Source organism: Lonchura striata, chromosome 17 (genome assembly GCF_050655825.1).
Source record: "Lonchura striata isolate lonStrDom1 chromosome 17, ASM5065582v1, whole genome shotgun sequence".
In the NCBI taxonomy this organism is placed as follows: Eukaryota; Metazoa; Chordata; class Aves; order Passeriformes; family Estrildidae; genus Lonchura; species Lonchura striata.
Window position 1 is genome coordinate 1185265 of NC_140719.1, and position 19602 is coordinate 1204866.

The 19602-nt window shown below is 48.5% G+C and overlaps 1 protein-coding gene across 3 annotated transcripts in view; it reads right to left on the reverse strand.

Annotated features, from left to right (window-relative positions):
• Positions 1-463: 463 nt before the first annotated feature.
• Positions 464-19602, reverse strand: part of RABL6 (RAB, member RAS oncogene family like 6) — a 53519-nt gene continuing 34380 nt past the window's right edge. For all 3 annotated transcript variants that reach the window (XM_077787872.2, XM_085593687.1, XM_085593686.1), the window contains 7 exons: positions 18138-18490; positions 15778-15943; positions 7885-8097; positions 6955-7303; positions 4908-5079; positions 3167-3216; positions 464-2524 (listed from right to left, as the gene is read on the reverse strand). In XM_077787872.2, coding sequence (XP_077643998.1) covers positions 2321-2524; positions 3167-3216; positions 4908-5079; positions 6955-7303; positions 7885-8097; positions 15778-15943; positions 18138-18490 — 1507 coding nt within the window. In that variant the 3' untranslated portion in view covers positions 464-2320. The remainder of the gene's footprint in view (positions 2525-3166; positions 3217-4907; positions 5080-6954; positions 7304-7884; positions 8098-15777; positions 15944-18137; positions 18491-19602) is intronic.

The following is a 19602-nucleotide window of genomic DNA, read 5'->3' on the forward strand; positions in this document are numbered from 1 at the left end:
CTTGAGTGTCAGTAGAGCCAGCTCATGCATCTGCTTTTCTCTTTTACAGGAGTATTTTGGAGCAGAATGACTCATCTTTGCTTGTTTTTGCCTGAGCTCTTGTGCTGACAAGCTGCAGGGAATGTGGAGGCTCCTATGGCAGCAAACCTGGCACAGGAGCCAGACACATCAAGGCCAGCGCTTGTGTCAGCAGGGACTGGCCACCAGTGCAGCCCCTTGTACCCACACCTGACCAGAACCCCCGCCCCCTCCACGCTGTGGGAAGCAACAGCTCTTTCAGGGCAGCCATCAGTTCTGGAGACAGAACTCATAGGTTTTATGTTCAGCTCCTTTTTTTTGGAATGGATTTTAATTCGGTGCCCCATCTCGTGAGGTGTGCGAGCACAGCAGCACAAGGAGTGACACCCAGCTCCCAAGCCCAGGCACAGGGGCTCTGGGATAGAAGATGATGTGCAGAGACAAGTGTACAACAGAGCTTTATAGTCAGAATGGACTGTACCAGGGTATTTCAATGCAAAAATGGAACATGACCCAAAATCCTGATGGAACAGAAGCACTTTTGGGACTGCGGCAGCTGAGGCTTGAACTTCCACCTGCCTTTGCCCAGAAGGGCCACAAACAAGTCCCGTCTCAATCTTGTTTTCCTCCCTGGATGTGCCAAGTTTGAACTGTCCCATGCAATTTCCCTACAGTGCCATGTGGAATGCTCAGAGGCAAATGCTAATAGCAGACAGACTTGAACAACACACTGCTCATGCAGCAAAAAACCATTTGTTTTATAGGGAAATGGTTACAAGTGAATTTTGGGCACAAGAAAAAGAAAAATGAAGCAGGAAATGCCTGCTGGTCAAGACAGGTCTGGAGTGGTTAATGGATCAAAAGAACGCATTGCTTTATAGGGATGCAGAAGGAAACTCCAGTTTGGATTTCATGGCTGACATTTTACAACAGAAAGGGGTGAGGGAGAACAAAACCAAACCTCAAATCAACTTACACGGAAGAGGGGAATGTAATGCACAGAACCTGGAGGAAGCGTCACCATCTGAGCTGAGCAAAGGGACCCCAGACCCAAACCAAGAGGGGTACAGAGAACTAACCAGCTCCATCAAACACAGGGACTGATGACTGAGACACAGGTGAGTGCCAAGGGGAGGCCGTAGTGCTCATCCAACAGCTGCTGAGCAGGTTCTAATCCATAGGTTTAAGTTGAAAGCAAAAACGAAAAGACTTCCCAAACTCATGGGATAGAGGAGGCTCTCTGCTTGGGGCAGGAAAGGCAGCACACTGGCTGGCTGCAGGATGGACAGGACTGGAGCAGAATGGATGCGGCTGAGCTGCAGTGCTGGTCCCTCTTGGCACAGAGCAGCAGCCAGGGTTTACAGCCTGACTGGAAAATGCCTGAGAAGCAAATGCCTTGCCATGCCAACACTGCCCTGTAGCCAATTCTGAAGCTCTGGGTATCTTCATTTCCACATGGAGTCATGTCCCTGAGAGGTCCCAGCAGCAGGGGATTCTGGAATATGCAAATTCAAGGGTGGGAAATGCAGAAAAGCACTGATTTTTCTCTTTCAGGTTAGCTTTGCACTTTTCATTGTTTTCCCAAACTGCATAGCAGCTTACATGTAGTGTCTGAGACACTGGGGCCACGGAAATCAATGGGCTTCATGAATTCCAACAGCAGCACCAGTGAGGGCTAATTAAGCTGCTGTGCGGAAAGGTCCTGTTCAAAGGACTTCAACAATCACACTCTCTCTCACACTGTCCCTGCGCCTGCTGCTTTAGAGAGTAGTATCACAGCATGATCTGCTTGACTTAAAGCTCATCAACTGCCAGGTGAAGCAATGGCCAATATAATCTTTCTCCTTAAAAAAATAGGAAGGATAAGAAGTTAAAGACTTGAGACAGTCGAGCACGATGTGTTCATGCAGCATGTTTTGTTGCACTCCTCTTAACAAGACAGGAATTTCAGGTGTGCAGGAGTGGAATGCAGCAGGGACGGAGCAGGAGGCAGGTCTCCTCGCCCCACAGCCTGCCAGTGACCTGATGGGGCATCTCTGCAAGGAGAAAAACTGACAGCCTGGCAGCAGGCCTGGGAGCCATGCCCTGAACATTCCCCTGGCTCATGTACATCTCAGCTTGGTTTTCTTTGTGTAACGATGCGCCAGAGCAGCACACACAGATGTAAAGCTTTTGTTTTGCTCATTCTGGTTTGAGAGACCATACAGTGAAGGGCCAAAGCTTTACACATCTGTGCCTGTCCTGGAGTGACTCATCAGAGAAGATGGAGACAGCCATGGTGCAGAATCCACTTGCAGCCAAACTACAGCTCCTCATAGTCCCCCCCGCCCCGTGGTTTGCTCATGCTGACTCCTCCTCCGCCAAGAAAAGCCTCAAGTTCATCTATCTCGCTGCTTTTCTCCTTGCTCTTCTTTTTCTTTTTCTTTTTCTCTTTCTCCTCTTTGCTCTCCTCCTTCTCTTTGCTCTTCTTGTGTTTGCTCTTCTTTTTCACTGACTTGTCCTCTTCCTGCAAAATGAGAACATTTTCATTAGCAAATGCTCTGAGTGTGCCAGTGACCCAGGATGTACTGCCCTGACACCTAACTCTGAAGAATGGTTTGGGCTGGAAAGCACCTAGTCAACCATGTGCCATGGGCAGGGATGTTTTCAACTGAATTAGGAATCTTACTCAGGTAGAAGCACCGAAGGCCCTTCTGTAAGTTTGGACAGAAAAGCAGACAGACCATTTGGGTTATACAGGGCACTGGTCTTTCCGAGTTTGTGCCCAACAATACCATGGTACTGCACAGGCTTAAATGGCACAAACAAAGCCTCCTGCAGGCTTCCCTCACTATCCATGAGATATATGTTGTGGGCACCCCTCTGCTTGAAAATCATGGTGCTATGAACACACAGTCCAGCAGAGAGGCACTGCTCTTCCTCATCCTGTATTTTACAAACTCACACATTCCCTTTTCAAAATTCAACTGCTCTACAAGCTTGTTTTGAAGTTCAGTGGTCTGCAGAGCCTAGGAGGCACAGATCAGAGGTGCAGGATGTGAGCATGGAAGGGAGTCCACCAAATCCCTTTTCCAAGGAGGAAACCATGAAAGGCCATGTCTGTCCTTGGCAGATGGGTAACACAGTAGATCTATTTAATTACCAGTACCTCTTTGCTTTTCTTCTTCTTCTTCTTTTTCTCCTTAGAAGCTTGTTTATCTGTTAAAACAAACAAACAAACAAACAAAACCCCAGAACATTGTGTTTCATTTAAATGATAAGAGCTGTAATTCTGCCCTGGCCCCATTTCTGAGAACAAAATGCTCCATCCTGGGAATCCACGGGCAAAGGCAAGGCCAGCACTCCAGGCCAAACTGTGCCCCTTTGGGAACCAACACAGGCCTCAGCACTCACGCCCTGACTCAACCATATCTGTCTCGTTTAATTATGAGCATTATATGATCTGTGTGATCAACATTGACCTAATGTTCACTGTGTCACAGCTAAGAAACACATCTAGAGACTAACTCTACAAACTGGTCCAAAAGGCCAAATTTGGGACTGGATTGTTATTTCCAGAAACGAAGAAGAGCTCTTGAAAACAGTTCCCCTCTGATGGAAGTCCTCCCAGGCATCTTCTCTGAGGACAACTGAGGACATGGATCAGCAGATGGGACACCCTGGCAGGCCAACACTCACTGCTGCTCACATTGTGTATGGAAATTATATCCCCAAAGCATCCCTGCTGCAGCACTGCTCTACAGGGGCGAATACTTTCACATTACCAAATGAGTCCCAGAGTCCATCCCTATCACATGTATCAGATATGACTATGGCTGATGACTTGGTTGCTGAGTGTCCACTGCCTCTGCACAAAACCTCCTCGAACAGGGGAGTACCTGCTTGGCTGCTTCACAGCAGCACCACTTTTCACATGTGCTGTTTGACTGTCACTCTTACCTACACATGCCTTTTTCCTCAGCTGACGTGTAAATGCAGCCATGGAGAAGCCTAATTGCCAGTCAAACTCTAATCACTGACGACTGAGAAATGGTTTTATATTTATCACCAAAAGAGGAGATAGGAGGAACCCACATTTAATTATTGAAGAATCCAAACTGTAGTTAAATTATTGACCTGGGCCTCTGCAGATGCACTTATAGCTATTTCAAGCTCTGCTGTTCAGCAGCTCAGAGTGACAAGCTCATAGAACCATGGCAGCCTGCGACACCTTCCTCACACTTTTGGAACAGCTATTCAAGGAGCTCTCTCTGGTGCTGCTCACAGCTTTTTTCCTTCCTTAAATCTTTAACTTTGCATCTTTCATGCTGACATCGGGGCAGGTCTACAGGAAGTCACTCTGCAGTAATGCCTAGACAGCAGGAATTATTTCTATGAGTAGGATTTTTTCCCTCAGGAACAAATTTTTTTTGTAAAAAATAAAGCCCGAGGAATGCTTAGGTTGTGATTAGGATCCCACCCCATCTTTCCCAAAAAGAGAAGAGGAAATTGTCAGGGTATGTCAGAGCATTTTGTTCAAGTTGATCCCAATTCTGGAGGGGGTGGACACTGGAATGCAATGCTGAAAACCACTTCCCAAGCACATAGGGCTAAGCAGAACGGCTTATATAGCAGCAGCTTGTGAAAGATGTGCTTCTGCTTGCAGCTGGGACAAAAATAACCCATGGCTGGTGCCAGGGACAAGCCAAGTTCTCATCCTCATGGGGAAAAACTTAAAAGCTATTTATGCTGTGTTAAACCAGATTACAGACTCACACAGGGCACTGCATGAAGTTAGAGGGTATTTTATTTAGTGCAAATTGGTTTGCTGACACCCTGGAAAGACTTTGGAAAAACCAGATGCCTGACAAACAAAAGCAACAAGAGTGGAAATAAGGTGTGAGCTTTACCTTCCTCGCTGCTCTCCTTGGGACCAGCTTCTTCCAAACCCAAGCCAAAGAGATCGGAGTCATTTTTCAGTTTAAAGGAGGGGACTGTTGTTTTCACAGGTTGGGGAGGCTTTGCCAGTGAGGTATCATCTTCAGATAGTTCAGAGAGATCTTCCCGCACTGGGAATTCATTCTAGAGAGAAGCAAAGGCAGACAAAGCTGACAAATGCTTCAACCAAAATCTCTAAGCATTTTGCATACAAAAATGTCAAATGTCAGCAGGTGGGGAGGAGGGAAGGAAATGCCAGCTGAACTGAGCTGTTATTGCCTGGAAATCAATGTCCTGGATCTCATGAACTCTAATTTTTGCCTTGGTAAAATGCCTCAGTTGCAGTGGTACTGGCAAGGGTGTTCTGAGAACTTCACACTGACCCTGCTGAAATCAAATTCCCAATATAAAGGGATTAAATGAGGCCTTCAACTCTGCTAGTTCACCAGCATCAGCTTCCTCCTGCCCTGGGAAAGCATCTCTGTTCTGGGAAAATCCAATCTAATAGACTGAAAACTCCCCTCCAGCCCTGAGTGACAAATGCTTTCTGCTGTGCAGCTCTGTGGGTCTCAGGTACCAGAGGCAGCAGGGCTGAGGAAGCAGAGTGTGTCTGCAGAATAATTCCCTTCAACAAGCCAAAAGGGAATGTGCTCCCAGGGCAAACCTGCCCCTTCAGTGTGGGCTAAAACCCGGATGCTGCAGAGCCTGGAAATTACCCCAAAATCCTCCATCTCTGCATGATGAGAATGGAAATTCAGTTTAATGATCATCTGATACCTGCCAACTGATCCTCTTCAGAATCTGTTATCCAACCTTTTCTTGTACCTTTGTACACGGATGGAAAACGGCCCCTGTGCTGCTGCTCAGGCAGTGCCCCCACCCTGCCAATGGCGATGGCTGTACTGCTTTGCCTGACCAGTACAGCCTGCAGTGGGAAAGCATTCCCTGGGTCAGGCATTCCTTGACACTGCTGCTTCCTCATCACTGGAGGATCCCTTCTCACTGGAGCATGCAAAAGATGGAAACTTGATCCAAATACTTTTGGTTTCATACTAAATCATCAAGAAAAACAGGAAGATGTAAAATGAATAGAAAATTACTTAATAAACAGCATGACACATTAGTAAGGTCAAAGAAACTGGGACAACAGTCCTTTCAACAGGATTCAGAATGATGCCAACACAGGGGAAACCCCCTGAACACCAGCAAACCCAGATATCAGGACACTCCTTAACAGCCACTGCCCACCCCAAATCACTGCTAGCAGTTTCCAGAGATTGCTCTGCAGGTTGTGAGTAGAGGTCACCAAAATCATAAATATCTCAAGTCATGCAGCAAGTTCTGACCAGTTCAGAGAAGAGGTGCAGGACAAGAGGTGCCTTTTTATTGCTGGATTGACTGCAAGGAGCTCACTCTTTTTGGCAGACACACACTTCTGCATGTTATAGTTCACGTGAAAACCCAGCAGCTTTACATTTCATACCTCCCACACTGCTGGACTGGCTAAGAGTAAACAGCACCGTAAAACACACAAGCACAAATCTTGTTTGTGTTTGTAAACACAAACCTCATGTCAGGAAGGTCTAGGCTGGATATTAGGAAAAGGTTCTTCCCCCAGAGGTGCTGGCACTGCCCAGGCTCCCCAGGGAATGGGCACGGCCCCGAGGCTGCCAGAGCTCCAGGAGCCTTTGGCCAGCGCTGCCAGGGATGCCCAGGGTGGGGTTGGTGGAGGGTCTGTGCAAGGCCAGGGACTAGACTCAATGATTCTTCTGAGTCCCTTCCAACTCGGGGTATTCTATGCATCTGTGATTCTATGGGGGTCTTGCTGCCAGGTGGCTTCCATACTCAGAGCATTACTAGGTTTGTGCTCACATCAAACTCTGCAGGTTGCTTAGCACCTGCCTTGCTGCAACTACTGCTGAGGGAGGGGAGATCAGATGAAGTCTCTGCTCAGGGCAATGCCTCAACCTTTCCAGCTCAGCTTGGCACAGCTCACAGCAACATGGGCTTGTTATTTACCATTTTTTTCTTCTGGCTGTCAGAATCTTCACTTTCAAAGTCTGGGTCATCCATAACAAATGAAAGCATCTGAGTAGCTATTGGTCCCTCTTGATCACTGTCAGACTCCTCAGGCTTCTCCTCTTTGACTACTTTCTGCTTGGAAGCAAGTCCTTTGCTTTGGGCAGTGGCCTTTGAGGCCTGGGGTGCCGCTGTGGGGGCAGCAGCAGGAGCTGCCAGGCTCATGTTGCCCTTGCTGCTGTTGTTTCGTTCAGACCCGGAACGGGGAGGTAAGCTGTCAGGAGGCCTCGGGTCAGTTGCTTTGGTCAAAATTGCTTCACTCTGGGGTTTCAGAGAATTTCTGGAAGACCTGAGAAGAAACAAGTTGTCAGAGCCTGTCCACCCTATTCTGTGAAGCAAGGCACACTTAACAGCTAAGCCTGCCTGAGGGCTGCATCATGCAGCCCACTGGGAAAGGCAGTGCATCCTATAGGGGTGTGGAGTCAAATGCATCACTCATGCTGAGGATAACCCTTGTGTCCCTAATCCTAACTCTCACCCCACAGGATGTGGTATGTGGAAAACATCACCATTCCCCAGCACAGGGTGTGGTGAGTTACTCCACTCCCTTTACCCAAGACTTGACTCCTCTCTCCTCCCCACACCACCACAAACAGCCACTCTGGTACTTAGTTCCAGACTCTTGTTTAAATTTGAGGAAAAGCATGCAGAACCACCCCAGTGACACAGGAGCACAGTGCTCCAAGGCATGGGGTAGGACACACCACACATAGCAGCTATACCTACAGTAACTAGAGCCCCAGCTCACAGCTGAAGAACAGGCAGACAGAGACACCAAGACTTCCCAGAAGCCACACACAGTCAGTGTCAGGATGGAGGAGAGATCCAGGTTTGCCAGCACAACCCCACACTTCAGTCTATGCTCTGTACCTTTTTTTTTCCTGCTCTGTGTTTTTGTCTCCATCAGATATGAGGATGACCTTAGAGTCCTTCACCTCTTCCTCCTCCTCACTGGAGAGGGTGATGTTCTTGCTTGGCACTCGTTCTGCTGCCAGCATTGGTCCACTGGGGATTTTGTCATCCAGATCCAAGTCGTCTTGGAAACCTGCCACCATGGGGTTCTCACCAGGTGCCTCTCCATCACTGCAACACAGAGAGTGATCAGACACAGCACCTCAGGAGGTGCTGGACAGACCGGCCTCCCCCAGCACAAAGACTGAGACTGGCCTGGCTCGTACAGCCAACTTCTGGGGACACATCCCCAGCCTGGGGCAGCTGATGATTAAAGGGCTGGAGCACCTCTGCTCTGGAGACAGGCCGAAAATGGGGATAGTTAGGCCTGGAGAAGAGAAGGCTCTGGGGAGGTGTTAGAGCCCCTTCCAGTGCCTAAAGGGGCTCCAATAGAGCTGGAAAGGGACTTTGAACAAGGGTCAGGAGGGACAGGATGAGGAGAATGGCTTTAAGCTGAAGGAGGGCAGGGATACACAGGATATTGGGAAGGAATTGTTCCCTGTGAGGGTGGTGAGGCCCTGGCACGGCATGCCCAGAGAAGCTGTGGTTGCCCCTGGATCCCTGGAAGTGTCCAAGGCCAAGTTGGATGGAGCTTGGAATAACCTGGGATAGTGGAAGGTGTCCCTGCCCATGGCAGGGGCTGGAATGGGAAGGGCTTTAAGGTCCCTTCCAACACAAACCAGATGGTGATTTTGTGATTCTGTGCACTGCCAGCCTTCCCTTGCCACTGCCCAGCTCGGGTGGGACCTGCCCTCTGCAGGCTGCAGCAGTGGCACGAGCCCCACACCTAGAGGGCCACAGCAGGATGTGTCACAGAGCAGTTGCTGCCCCTCCAGCTGGAAATGTGTGGCTGGAGATGAGCCTCAGAGGTAGAGAAGCCTGTTGCCACAGCTTCATCAGAACATGAAGCTCCATCCACCATATAAGGATCAGTCAGTCAAACCATGGGAAATGCCTGTCTTCATCACCACATCTTGTAATTAAACCTGATCATACACTGTCACTGCTATGGGAGTTCACTGACAGCTATTAGCTTCCTGGAACCATTTCTGTTTCTGCAGTGCTCCCTGAAGCAGGCAGATAGACAGACACCATAGCCAAGCTTTAACATTGCCCAAATTAAATTAACCTAAGAACACACTGCCAGAGCTGGGAGTCTGTCAGCCTCCCTGGATGTAGCACAGTTCTGTGTTCAAAGACAGCCTGAGAGAACTTTGAAACTGAAATAGAGAATTCTTGTCCGAATGTCCTTAGGACTCAAAATTTTAACACTTTATGAAAAATCTGGTCATGTCAGGAATACAGATATTTTCCTCAGGCTCAGCTGATGAGTCTCTGCCATCACCTTTCCTTGTTCTATTTGCTTCATCCACAAGAGATAACCAGTTCCTTCCTGATAACCCCACATGTAAGTCTCTGCCCTTTTAATGATGCCACCTGGACGGTATGAGCACAACCTTCTGTTTATACAAAGACAAAAAACATATTATAGCTTGGAACAGATTAGATTGCACAGACATAAACAAAACCCTAAAATCCTTCAACTGGAAGTAAGTGGTGTTCCCAGCACAGGACTAGCACTGGAAGACACTGGAATATGGTGTGCTGGTGAGATGAGAAATACCTTAAAAACAGTTGGGATGATGGCAACTGCTCACTCTGGCTGCTCTATATTGCTGGGTACTGCTTGAAAAGGTAGTTTTAAAGAGTTAATACATCTGCCAACAACAGACAATGGAGCTGTTTGTGACAATGGGACACAAGTGATCACAACCACTGCTTGTCTGGGCTGGAGTCTGGCTAAGACCCGGACCAGGCCTTCCCTCTGCCTTGGCATGGATCCCTCTGCTCTCAGGACCTGCTCTCAGTGCCCTACTGAGCAGGGCCAGGCTGCTGAAGAGCCCCTTCATCACTAACACTGCAGCTCTCACACCATGCCAGGATGAAGGCACACAGCCCAGCCACACAAAGGAGAGGAAAACTGGTGCCCAAGGAGCCCTGAGGCTGAAGGAATGACAAGTGAGTGATTCCTGAGGTTTTCAAAGCATTGGCAGGGTTTTCTCTTGAAATGCACTGAAAAGAAAATGGAGTTGCATCCTAAAAATGGCAGGATATTATTCTGAGCTAGACACACCACCTTTCTTCAACACATCACTGCTCTATTAAGCACAGGGGCTCTGAAGAGATTGCTGCCACTGTCCTTCCATACTCCACACAGACTTGAAGCATTTCCAGCTTTCCCAGTCGATATGGGTGTACACCCCCACGTGTATATCCCCTCACCAAAGTGGGTCACGTCCTTCCGCAGTGAGAACCCTGCCTCCATCTCCAGCCAACACAGATCGCTGAGCGACAGCGTAAGAGCAGAGCAGTGGAGTGAATATACATCAGGAAAATCACTACTTCAGTATAAACAGGCTCTGACAAGGCAAAACTACGATCAGCTTGTGGTCCTGAGCTTCCAGCTGGAAGGAAGGCAAAGCATGCAAACCCAATCACATTGCACCCCTTCCTGCAGCCCTTGAAGCACTGCCAAGCTGGCATGAGCACTGAGCTAAAGTGTCTGCAGGTGCAGGTACCCCCCCAAAATGATGCTGCTCACTGAGCTCTGCTCTGAGCTAGTGACCACAGAGCCTGCTGGGGTGTCCTCTGTGAGCCTCCAGTGTGTCACAGACTGGCTGCTGGGGAGGAAACAAACCCTGCTGCAACCTGAGCTCACAGCCTCAAACCTGGCTAGGCCATGTTCCCATAGCCCCGGGAGCTCAAGGACTCCTGCCACAACCTTTTGTGGGGCTAAAGAAAGAGAAAAAAACTAAGCTCTAATAAAGCAGGTAAGTTGAGGGACTCCCATGCTGCAGGATGAGCCTGTGTGGCTGTTCTAGGTTGGTCTTCTACTGTGAACCTTCCCTCCCTTGGGCTAGCAGAGCTGGGCATCATGGAATCCATAACAGATCCATAAAAGCAAACAACCACTTCAAAGCCCTTCAGATGTGAGGACACAGACATCTAATCCATGTTTAAGATAAATGTCTAAGGATGCAGAAAAGAAAGATCAGGAACACTGTCAGGTAAAGCATAAAATGGCTTTCAGACATCTTCAGCTCCCCCAGGGACCCAGTCCACCTGACCCAGCAGAAGCCAAGGGCGAGATGCTTTGGGGCCAGATTAGGTCCTCTGGTGCACTCACATCCATGCTGGCTCAGGGCAGCAAATTAAGTTCTGAAACAGCAAACTGGGAGACTGAAATACCTTCCTAATTAACTGGCAAAGAAACTGATTCTGGGAGTTCTCTACTGCAAATCAGAGAACCACAACATGCCATTTAAAAAAACCCACGACTTCACTGCACGCCTGGGGCATGCCAAGCTGAACAAGGTGCCCCTGCTGCCAAGAAGGCCAATGGTGTCCTGGTCTTCAGAAGACAAAGCACTGCCAACAGGTCAGGGAGGTGATGCTGCCCTTCTGCTCCGCACCAATGAGGCCACGGCTGGAGTCCAGTGCGCAGCAAAGAGAGAGTGAATCCAGTGAAAGGCCATGAGGATGATTAACCAACTGGAGCATTGCTCACATGAGGAAGGGCTCTCCCACATGAAAGCCAGAACTGCTTAGCCTGGAGAAGGCTTGAGGGGACCTTATAAAGGTATTTAAACAGCTGAAGGAGGTACAAACAAGATGGAAACAGGCTTTTTTCAGTGCTGCCCAGTGCCAGGACAAAAGGCAAGAGACACAAACTGTAACTCAGGAGGTTCCCCACGAACATCAGCAAACACTTTTTCCACTGAGAGCATGCCTGAGTACTGACATGGGTTGTCAGAGAGGCTGTGGATTCTCTGGAGATATTCAAAACTCATCTGGAAATGGTTTTGGGAAACCAGTTCTGAGTGGCCCAGGATGAGGGGGAGGTTGAACTGGATGGCCCCCAAGCTGCCTTCCAACCTTGTGAATGTACCTCAGTACACCGAGGTGCTCTCAGGACTCCCGCTCACAGTCACCAAGGTGATTCCTCTTGGGTAGGAGAAGTAATTTCACAAATTCTCAAAACATGGCCCATTCTTCTGCCATATCTTCAATGATACTTCAGTCCTGGAGCTTACCCTTGGCTCCAGCACACCCAGGCAGGCTGGTGAGCTATGTAAGCTCAACACTCAGGTATCTGCTTCAAAATGTACATGAGACCTGAATGCACCTTGCTGGGACATTCTCAGGCCTTGTTCTTCACTCAGATACAGGGGAAAAGCAGCTTCCAGGATTCCATTTTTTAAAACCAAAAAAAATCTCCCTGAGGTTTGAGTGATTTCATGTGTGAATCCAGGGCGTCCCTCTGGCTGCCCTGGCAGGTCTGGGACCCTGGCAGGGGGTCAGGAACCCCCCTGGACAGAGCCCCCGGAGACACTGTCTGTGATCTCTGTCCATGGAAAAGAGCTTTCAGTCTTACAGGATGAATTACAAGCTCTGAGTGTTTGATATAAGTAATAATTAGTGCGGCATGGGTGCAAAACTAGAATTTTAGGATTCTAGATAAGGGGTTCAAAGGAGGCAAGATGGAGGAAATTGGGTGTGTCTTGTCCTTTTTCTCCTTCTTCATGCCCTCCATGTTTCACTGTGGTGTTGGCATTTTTCTGTTGGTTCAGGCTGGGGACACACTGTCTAACGTAGGTGACAGATATTGGCACGTTATTGTAAATGCAGCCCAGGGAGTTTCTGGTATTTAATGTTTGTAACATCCCACTGAGGGCAGAGCCCCACACGCTGCCCTGCAGGACAGAGCTGGGCAGGGCAGCAGAACATGTGAGAGATAAACAGAATAAACAACCTTGAAACCAGCACAGACCAATTATGGCTTCTTCTTTGGCAGCGGGGCTGAAAGACAGAGACTTTCTACAATCTCAGGATCATTTAAATACCACAGATTCCGACATAACCACAGATCTACTGTGTTCTTTAGGTCAAAGATAAATTTCTGCAGCAGATTTTATGGGAATTACAGCCACCTCCTCACTGCAGCAGAAGCTAATTATCGAGGACAGGCTAACAGAACTGGAATGTTGTTCCTTGCTACTGTGGGGCTGTAACTGACATCTGAAAGAAAACAATTATTGCAAGTGATGGTCAGAACCACATCTGCATCTCCTAATTTCTGCACATCTGGCTTATTCTAGCAAGAAACAGAATGGAAAATTGCCAGACCACTGAGAAAACTGTGTGACATATAGAAGAAATCAGAGCAAGCCATGGATGCCAGGTTGCAGAGGAGTAATGAGCATGTGAATTTGCAGGGATGTGCTGCAAGGTCTTCTCCCAGGGAAACAGAGCTGTTGTGACTGCCCTGGGTATCACTGTGAGCAAAGGATGAACTCTAAACAAAGGAGTAGGGTTCTTGCACCCCTGTCTGACATGTTTGACTTTTTATACAATTTAACACTTATTTGCTTCCACTGACTGACACTCTGAAGCAGAGAAGCCTTTGTGAAGGATCAGCCTCCCACCCACAGTAGAACTGCCACTCCAGAGCTCTGAGGGCACCTCAGGACCCAGTCTCTCAGAAGGTCAGGCTTGCCTCTTCTGACAATTCCTTGTTAAACCCAGAAAAATATCTCAGCTCTGCCAGAGCCATGAGCAAGACACTTTGTAAGCCAGCATGCTGCCAGCAACCACCACTTTTTTCTTGCCTTTTTTTTTTCTAGTTTTAATAAAACATCCACGTGTTCTGCCATCACAAGGGATGATGATTCAGGCTGACCTGCATTACATGGGCATTGAGCCTCACAAACAGCACTGATTTAAAGTTGCTGTGGTTGAAGTAGTGAACACTGGGTCATGACAAGGATGTCAAAAGAGATAGAATCCACCACACTCACAAATGAGCAGTGTCTGTGCTTAATTACTCTCCTAGTTAATCCAGTGCTGATGATAAGAGGCAGCAGGCATGGAATATTCTGAGCAAAGAGATACAGAGCCTGAGTGTATACTTAGGTCACTTCTTAAGAGACAGTCTGCTTTCAGATGGCTCATACACATCCTCTTGTCTGAGCAGCTCAGTATACACAATCCCCTCTTCTTTTTTTGGTTAAAAACCATCAAAGCTAGGAAAAGAAAAAAGTGGAAAAAAGGAGAAAATACAGCCTATGGCATAAGCACAGCTCTGCCATTTTAAGGAGATAATTATAGAATCACAGACCGGTGATTGGATTTGGATTGGAAGGGGTCTTGTTCCAACCCTCTGCACTGAGCAGGGACATTTTCAACTGGATCAGTTTGCTCAGAGCCCCATCCAGCTGGACTGGGAATGTTTCCAGGGATGAGGCATCCACCACTTCCCTGGGCAACCTGTGCCAGGGCCTCACAATTCTTGTTGTAAAATCCTTCTTCCTTATACCTAGTCTGAATCGCCCCTCTTTTAGTTTAAAACCACCATCTCTCATCCTATTGCAATAGGCCCTGCTAAAACCTCCATGCTCATCTTCCCTTAAATACTGAAAGGCTGCAATAACATCATCTCAGAGCCTTGTCTTCTCCAGGTGAACACCCCCAGCTCCCCCAGCCTGACTCCAGAGCAGAGGGGCTCCAGGCCTTGGAGCATCTCTGTGGCCTCCTCTCTACAGCAGCTCTACATCCTCCTGATGCTAGCCCTCAGGGCTAGAGGCAACCCTGCAGGTGGGGTCTCACCTGAGCAGGGCAGAACTCCCTCTCCCCTGCTGCCCACAATGGGGATCCACCCAGGGCAAGGGGAGTTCCAGGGATGGGGCAGGTCCAGCTCTCACCCACCAGCACCCCCAAGTCTTCCTCCCCAGGGCTGTACTCAATCCCTTCACCCTCCAGGCTGGACTGATCCCAGAGGTTGCCCCAGCCCAGGTACAGCAACTTGAGCTTGGCCTTGGCAAACCTCATGAGGTTCCCACGTGCCACTTCTCATGTTTTCCAGGTTCTGGATGACATCTGATGTCACCCACACTACTCAGCTTGGTAAATCTAATAAGGGTGTCCTCAATCCTTCTGTTTCATGGATGAAGTCCATGTCCCAGTACAGATCCTGTACACCACCCATCTTCAATTGGACATTGAGCCATAGATCACTACTCTTTGAATGTGAATATCCAACCCATTCCCTATCATCTATCAAAATTGTGTCTCTCCAATTTAGTGAGAAAATACTGGGAAGAAACACTAGACAGAGAAAAAGAAGCAGAAACCCCCTAAGAGTTTTTTTTTTTTTGATTCTGCAGGCAATCATGCAGTGACACTCCCAAAGGAGCATGACTTTCTCCATCTTTCCCTCCTTCCAGAATCCCACAGAGCTATAGAGTGCTCCCAAGTGTCCTCCACCAAACCCAAATCCCTTCATAGTGCCTCAGGAATGATATTACCAAGTCACAGAGGATCTTGGCCACACTTTGTGCATCTGCAGAAGGAAAATATTCATTAAGCAAAACATAGTATCCCTGCAAAGTGAACTATGTTCCAGAAGAAAAATATCTCAAATGATTCGGTGTGTTCAGCCAGAAGGAAAATCCCTTCCTGACCCAGGAAAGGGATGGAAAGGGCCCAGAAGTTTAATCTGAGCACAAAGCAAGACTGCAACACCAGGAAGGTGATAATCTGCTTTTCATGATGCTCCTCCTTCCCAGGGAGCAGTGTGTGTCACTAAATGGGAAACAGTGAATGCTATGCCTGACCACAGCACAGCCAGAAAGCCTCTGGGGCAGCTAACTGCTCTGGAATCACTGAATGGTTGCACCATGTTAGCCAGGCTGCACATCCAGCTGTGTCCCTGCTGGGGACCTGCACTCCCTGCTGCCACCCTCGTTTCCTTACCTTTCACTATCCACACGGTGTTTGGCCTGTGGTTTCCCTTTGTCTTTCTGCGGCACTGGGTCTTCCAGAAAGCTGTGGTCCAGGCTGTCCTCAGGAACAAAGTCCTCCACGCTCTGTACCTTGGCAGGGGCTGCAGGGTTGGGGGGAGGAGTGGCAGCAGCAGGATCTGCATGAGCGATTTGTAAAACATTGGTGTCACCACAAACAAGACAGAAATTGGCTTTTTCCAGATCTGTGCTGCTCAGGGTGGCAGCAGCCATGAAGCAGGACCCTGGCTCCACAGTGAGGGAAGAGGAAGGTTATGAACAAGACATAAAACAGCCCAGAGTCTGACATGAAGGCATTCACAGATCATGGTTGCTGTGGTTTAGAATGCACCAGGCTGACCCAGGCTTTTAGACAGACTGAAAACCTCCCTGGCAAGGGCTGGGTCTGCTCTCCAGGGAATGCTATGACTGACTGTACCACAGGTTTTATTACATCTGTGCTACATGCACTGCTCCTGGGGGATGTCCCTTCACTATTCTCTTACCTTTTCCAGACTGTTCAGTTCACCCTCTCTTATACTCTTGCTTTTTTCAGTTTTAACTGCCCAAGGCAGAATTGTTCACATTGTACTTTTAGATGTTTTGTGTAAACAAAAGCTCAAGAGCTACCTCAAATAGAGAGTGACTTTAATACAGTTTATATGTAGAAACACTTTTACCCATCTTCAAGGTATCAGGATGAAAACTCATGAAATGAGCATAACTAAGAAGCCTGAAGTGATTAACCTTTCCAGAATTTGCAATACTCAATGTTTTTCCTCTGCTTATGATGCACTTCACATCTAGACTTTTCTTTTGGATAAAACAAGACTTGTGCCTTTTTTTTCTAGATTTTGCTCTCCTTAGCACATCCTTCAGACCACTTCTGCATACCAACAGTACCACTAACACCACAGAGTAGCAATGGTGTAAGCTAAACCACAGCCAGAACAATTACTACTCCAAGACTTCAAGAGAAATCCTAAATAGTAGTTCCCAGAAAAACCAACTATTACTTGGCAACAATGATTTTTTAGCTGCTTTCCAGTGAATTGGTGCCTGGGTACATTCCAGTGGAGGTGCAGGCCCTTGGCAGACCCTGAAACCTTGCAACACTGACACACCGGCTCTTCCTGGCTGCCTTTTGCAACTGCCCCTAAGCATTCCGAGATATCAGGGCTGAAAGTCACAAGCCCAAAACAGCTGTCAAGGTAAGAAAGAGTTAAAAAAGGGAAGAAAAAGAAAAACCCCAAACACACTCACTGTAACACTGCTAGCAGACCACTTGTCTTTTTCTCTACAGATCAAAATGATAAAGGTTTTTTTTATAGACAAGGAATTTCTAACATCTGCTCCCCTCTTTGGTTTTTGTTTTATTTTCTCTGGATAAGAAGAGTCATAAACAAACCAAAATGGGTGCATTGTATCATATCTGGGAAGAGGCACAGGATGCAGAACACTGTGTGTAGATCTAAAACCAGACCATTTCAACATCTGAAATTGCAACCCGTGTCCCCAGCACCTCCTACTTTCTCTCTGTGGGTGTCTCAGGAGCACTGTGAGCCACAGTGAGGAGTAATTCCAAAGGTTGACTCAAACCATGTCACTGATTTTTAGGTAGTGCCAGCTCTGCAGCTCCAGTTAGTTCTGCAAACAAAGCGAATGTGACAGGCAAATTATGGTCCAGATCAGTAAAATTACATGCAACAAACCCTTGATGCCTCTGCCTGGCACTCTGTTCGGCAGGGTCTAGACGGAGGGCTGCACTGCTCCAGCGAGTACAAGCGCTGAGGCAGCAGCCGAGGGCTCCCTCCTCCCAGACCTGCTCTGAAGGAGCAGATTTACCCAGAGGGGGATCTGCTGTGGAGCCTGGACCTACATTTCTGGCTGAATACCTTTAAACCCAGTGCTCCGTTTCTCTCCGTTATGCACAGAAGCCCCTCCTGATTGCAACACATATGCAAGGATGGCACTTCAAATAGCTTCTCTAGTAATTTTTTTGCTATTCAAGAGGTGTTTTTGCTCCTGGTAAGAACTTGACATTTTACTTATTTTATTAGTGTCTCTTGTGTCTTCAGGATCATCCTTTTAAGCATGCTACAGCCACCACGCAGCTGGCTGGGCACAGTCCCCATCTAGCACAGAGAAAAACCAAAATGCTAATCAGGAGAAAATAGAGAATGAAAGTCTTCCTGGACACCCGCTGCATAAGCATGGCGCCTGTGGCCTGTGGCCTTCCACACCTGTCTACTCAGCCTCTTGCAGGGAGAAAATGAAATGAAAACTGGAAGGCCCATGGGTCACGACCTGCCAGGACACAGCACCAGCACCTACCTGGCTGAGGAGGAGTGGGCTCGGCTGCGAGGGATGTCCCGAAGAGCCGCGCGATGATGCCACGCTTGGGCGGGGGGGCAGCGGCCGGGGGGCCCGTGGGAGCTGCGGCGGGTGCGGGGGGCTGCGGGGCCTCGGGGACAGGCACTGGTGACAAGGATGAAGCGGGGTCAGGAGAGATGGTGGCGCTTGTGGTGAGTGGCAGCGGCGGCTGCGGGGTGCTGGGGCTGGAGCTGCCTGTCGATGCGGAGCTCGGAGGTACGATGGGTGACTGGGAGCCGGAGGAGGGGCTCTGCCCGTTCGTTGCTAGTGGTGATGTGTGCCCTTGGCTTCGGGCTTCCATCATTTCTAGGAACCTGTGGGGAAGATAAATTACAAATATGGGGAGTGGTGAATCTCAGAATCCCAGACTGGTTTGGGTTGGGAGGGACCTTAAAGCTCGTCTCATTCCAACTCCTGCCTTGGGCAGGGACACTTTCCACTAGGCCAGGCTTCTCCAAGTCCAGCCTGGCCTTGGACACTTCCAGGGATCCAGGGGCAGCTACAGCTTCTCTGGCCACCCTATGCCATGATCTCCCCACCCCCACAGGGAAGAGTTTCTTCCCATCCAACCCTGCCCTCTGCCAGTTTAAAACCACTGCCCCTTGTCCTGTCATTACCTGCCAGTATAAAAAGTCCCTCTCCTTCCTTTATATAAGCCCTTTTCATCTGGCTGTGTGCTGAGCTGGAAGAGTATGGGTGTGCTTCCAGCTGGGCTTGGGAGGGTATGGATCTGTTTCCAGTGACACTGAGACTCCCTGGGTCACAATAAATCTGGTTTACCCACATGAGCTGAACTCAGCCCATCTGCATTGAGGTGTGGAGAATCCCAACCTGCTTTGCACTACAGGATAAAAAAATGTATTTGCACCACTATTGAGAGCTCCCTGAATAGACAGACTGTAACAGCCTGCTAGGGCTTGAAATGCAACCTGAAGTCAGTTGTTGGATACATCTGTAAAGGAGTAAGTGCTGTAGGAATGGCATGTTTTTACATTCTGCAGAATAAATCACAGTACTCAAGAAGACTGCTGTAATAACCTCTTTATCAGCCAAGAATGGATTTGAGAGGAGAATCCTTGAATATCCGAAGAAAAGAGCTGTCCTGAGGGCTCAGAGAAGACTGACTGCCATTACCCCCCTCACAGGGTGCAGATCTACATGCAGGCTCTCCCCTGCACACACTCCCCCTCTGTGTGAGAGGCCCTGGAGCCAAGTAGCAGGAGCTCTGGAGCAGGCTGTCATCCTGGCTGGGCTCCCAACTGGAAGAACATTATAGCCTGTGCCACTATAGAGAGTGGAAAGCTCTTTCCTTTTCCAAAACAAACCCAAGCCTAACCCAAGCCTCCTTCTGCAGCCCACAGGGTCAGCAGCCTGTTTCACACACTGTGTGCAGAGAAATGTGGACAGAAATAATATTTTGCCATTA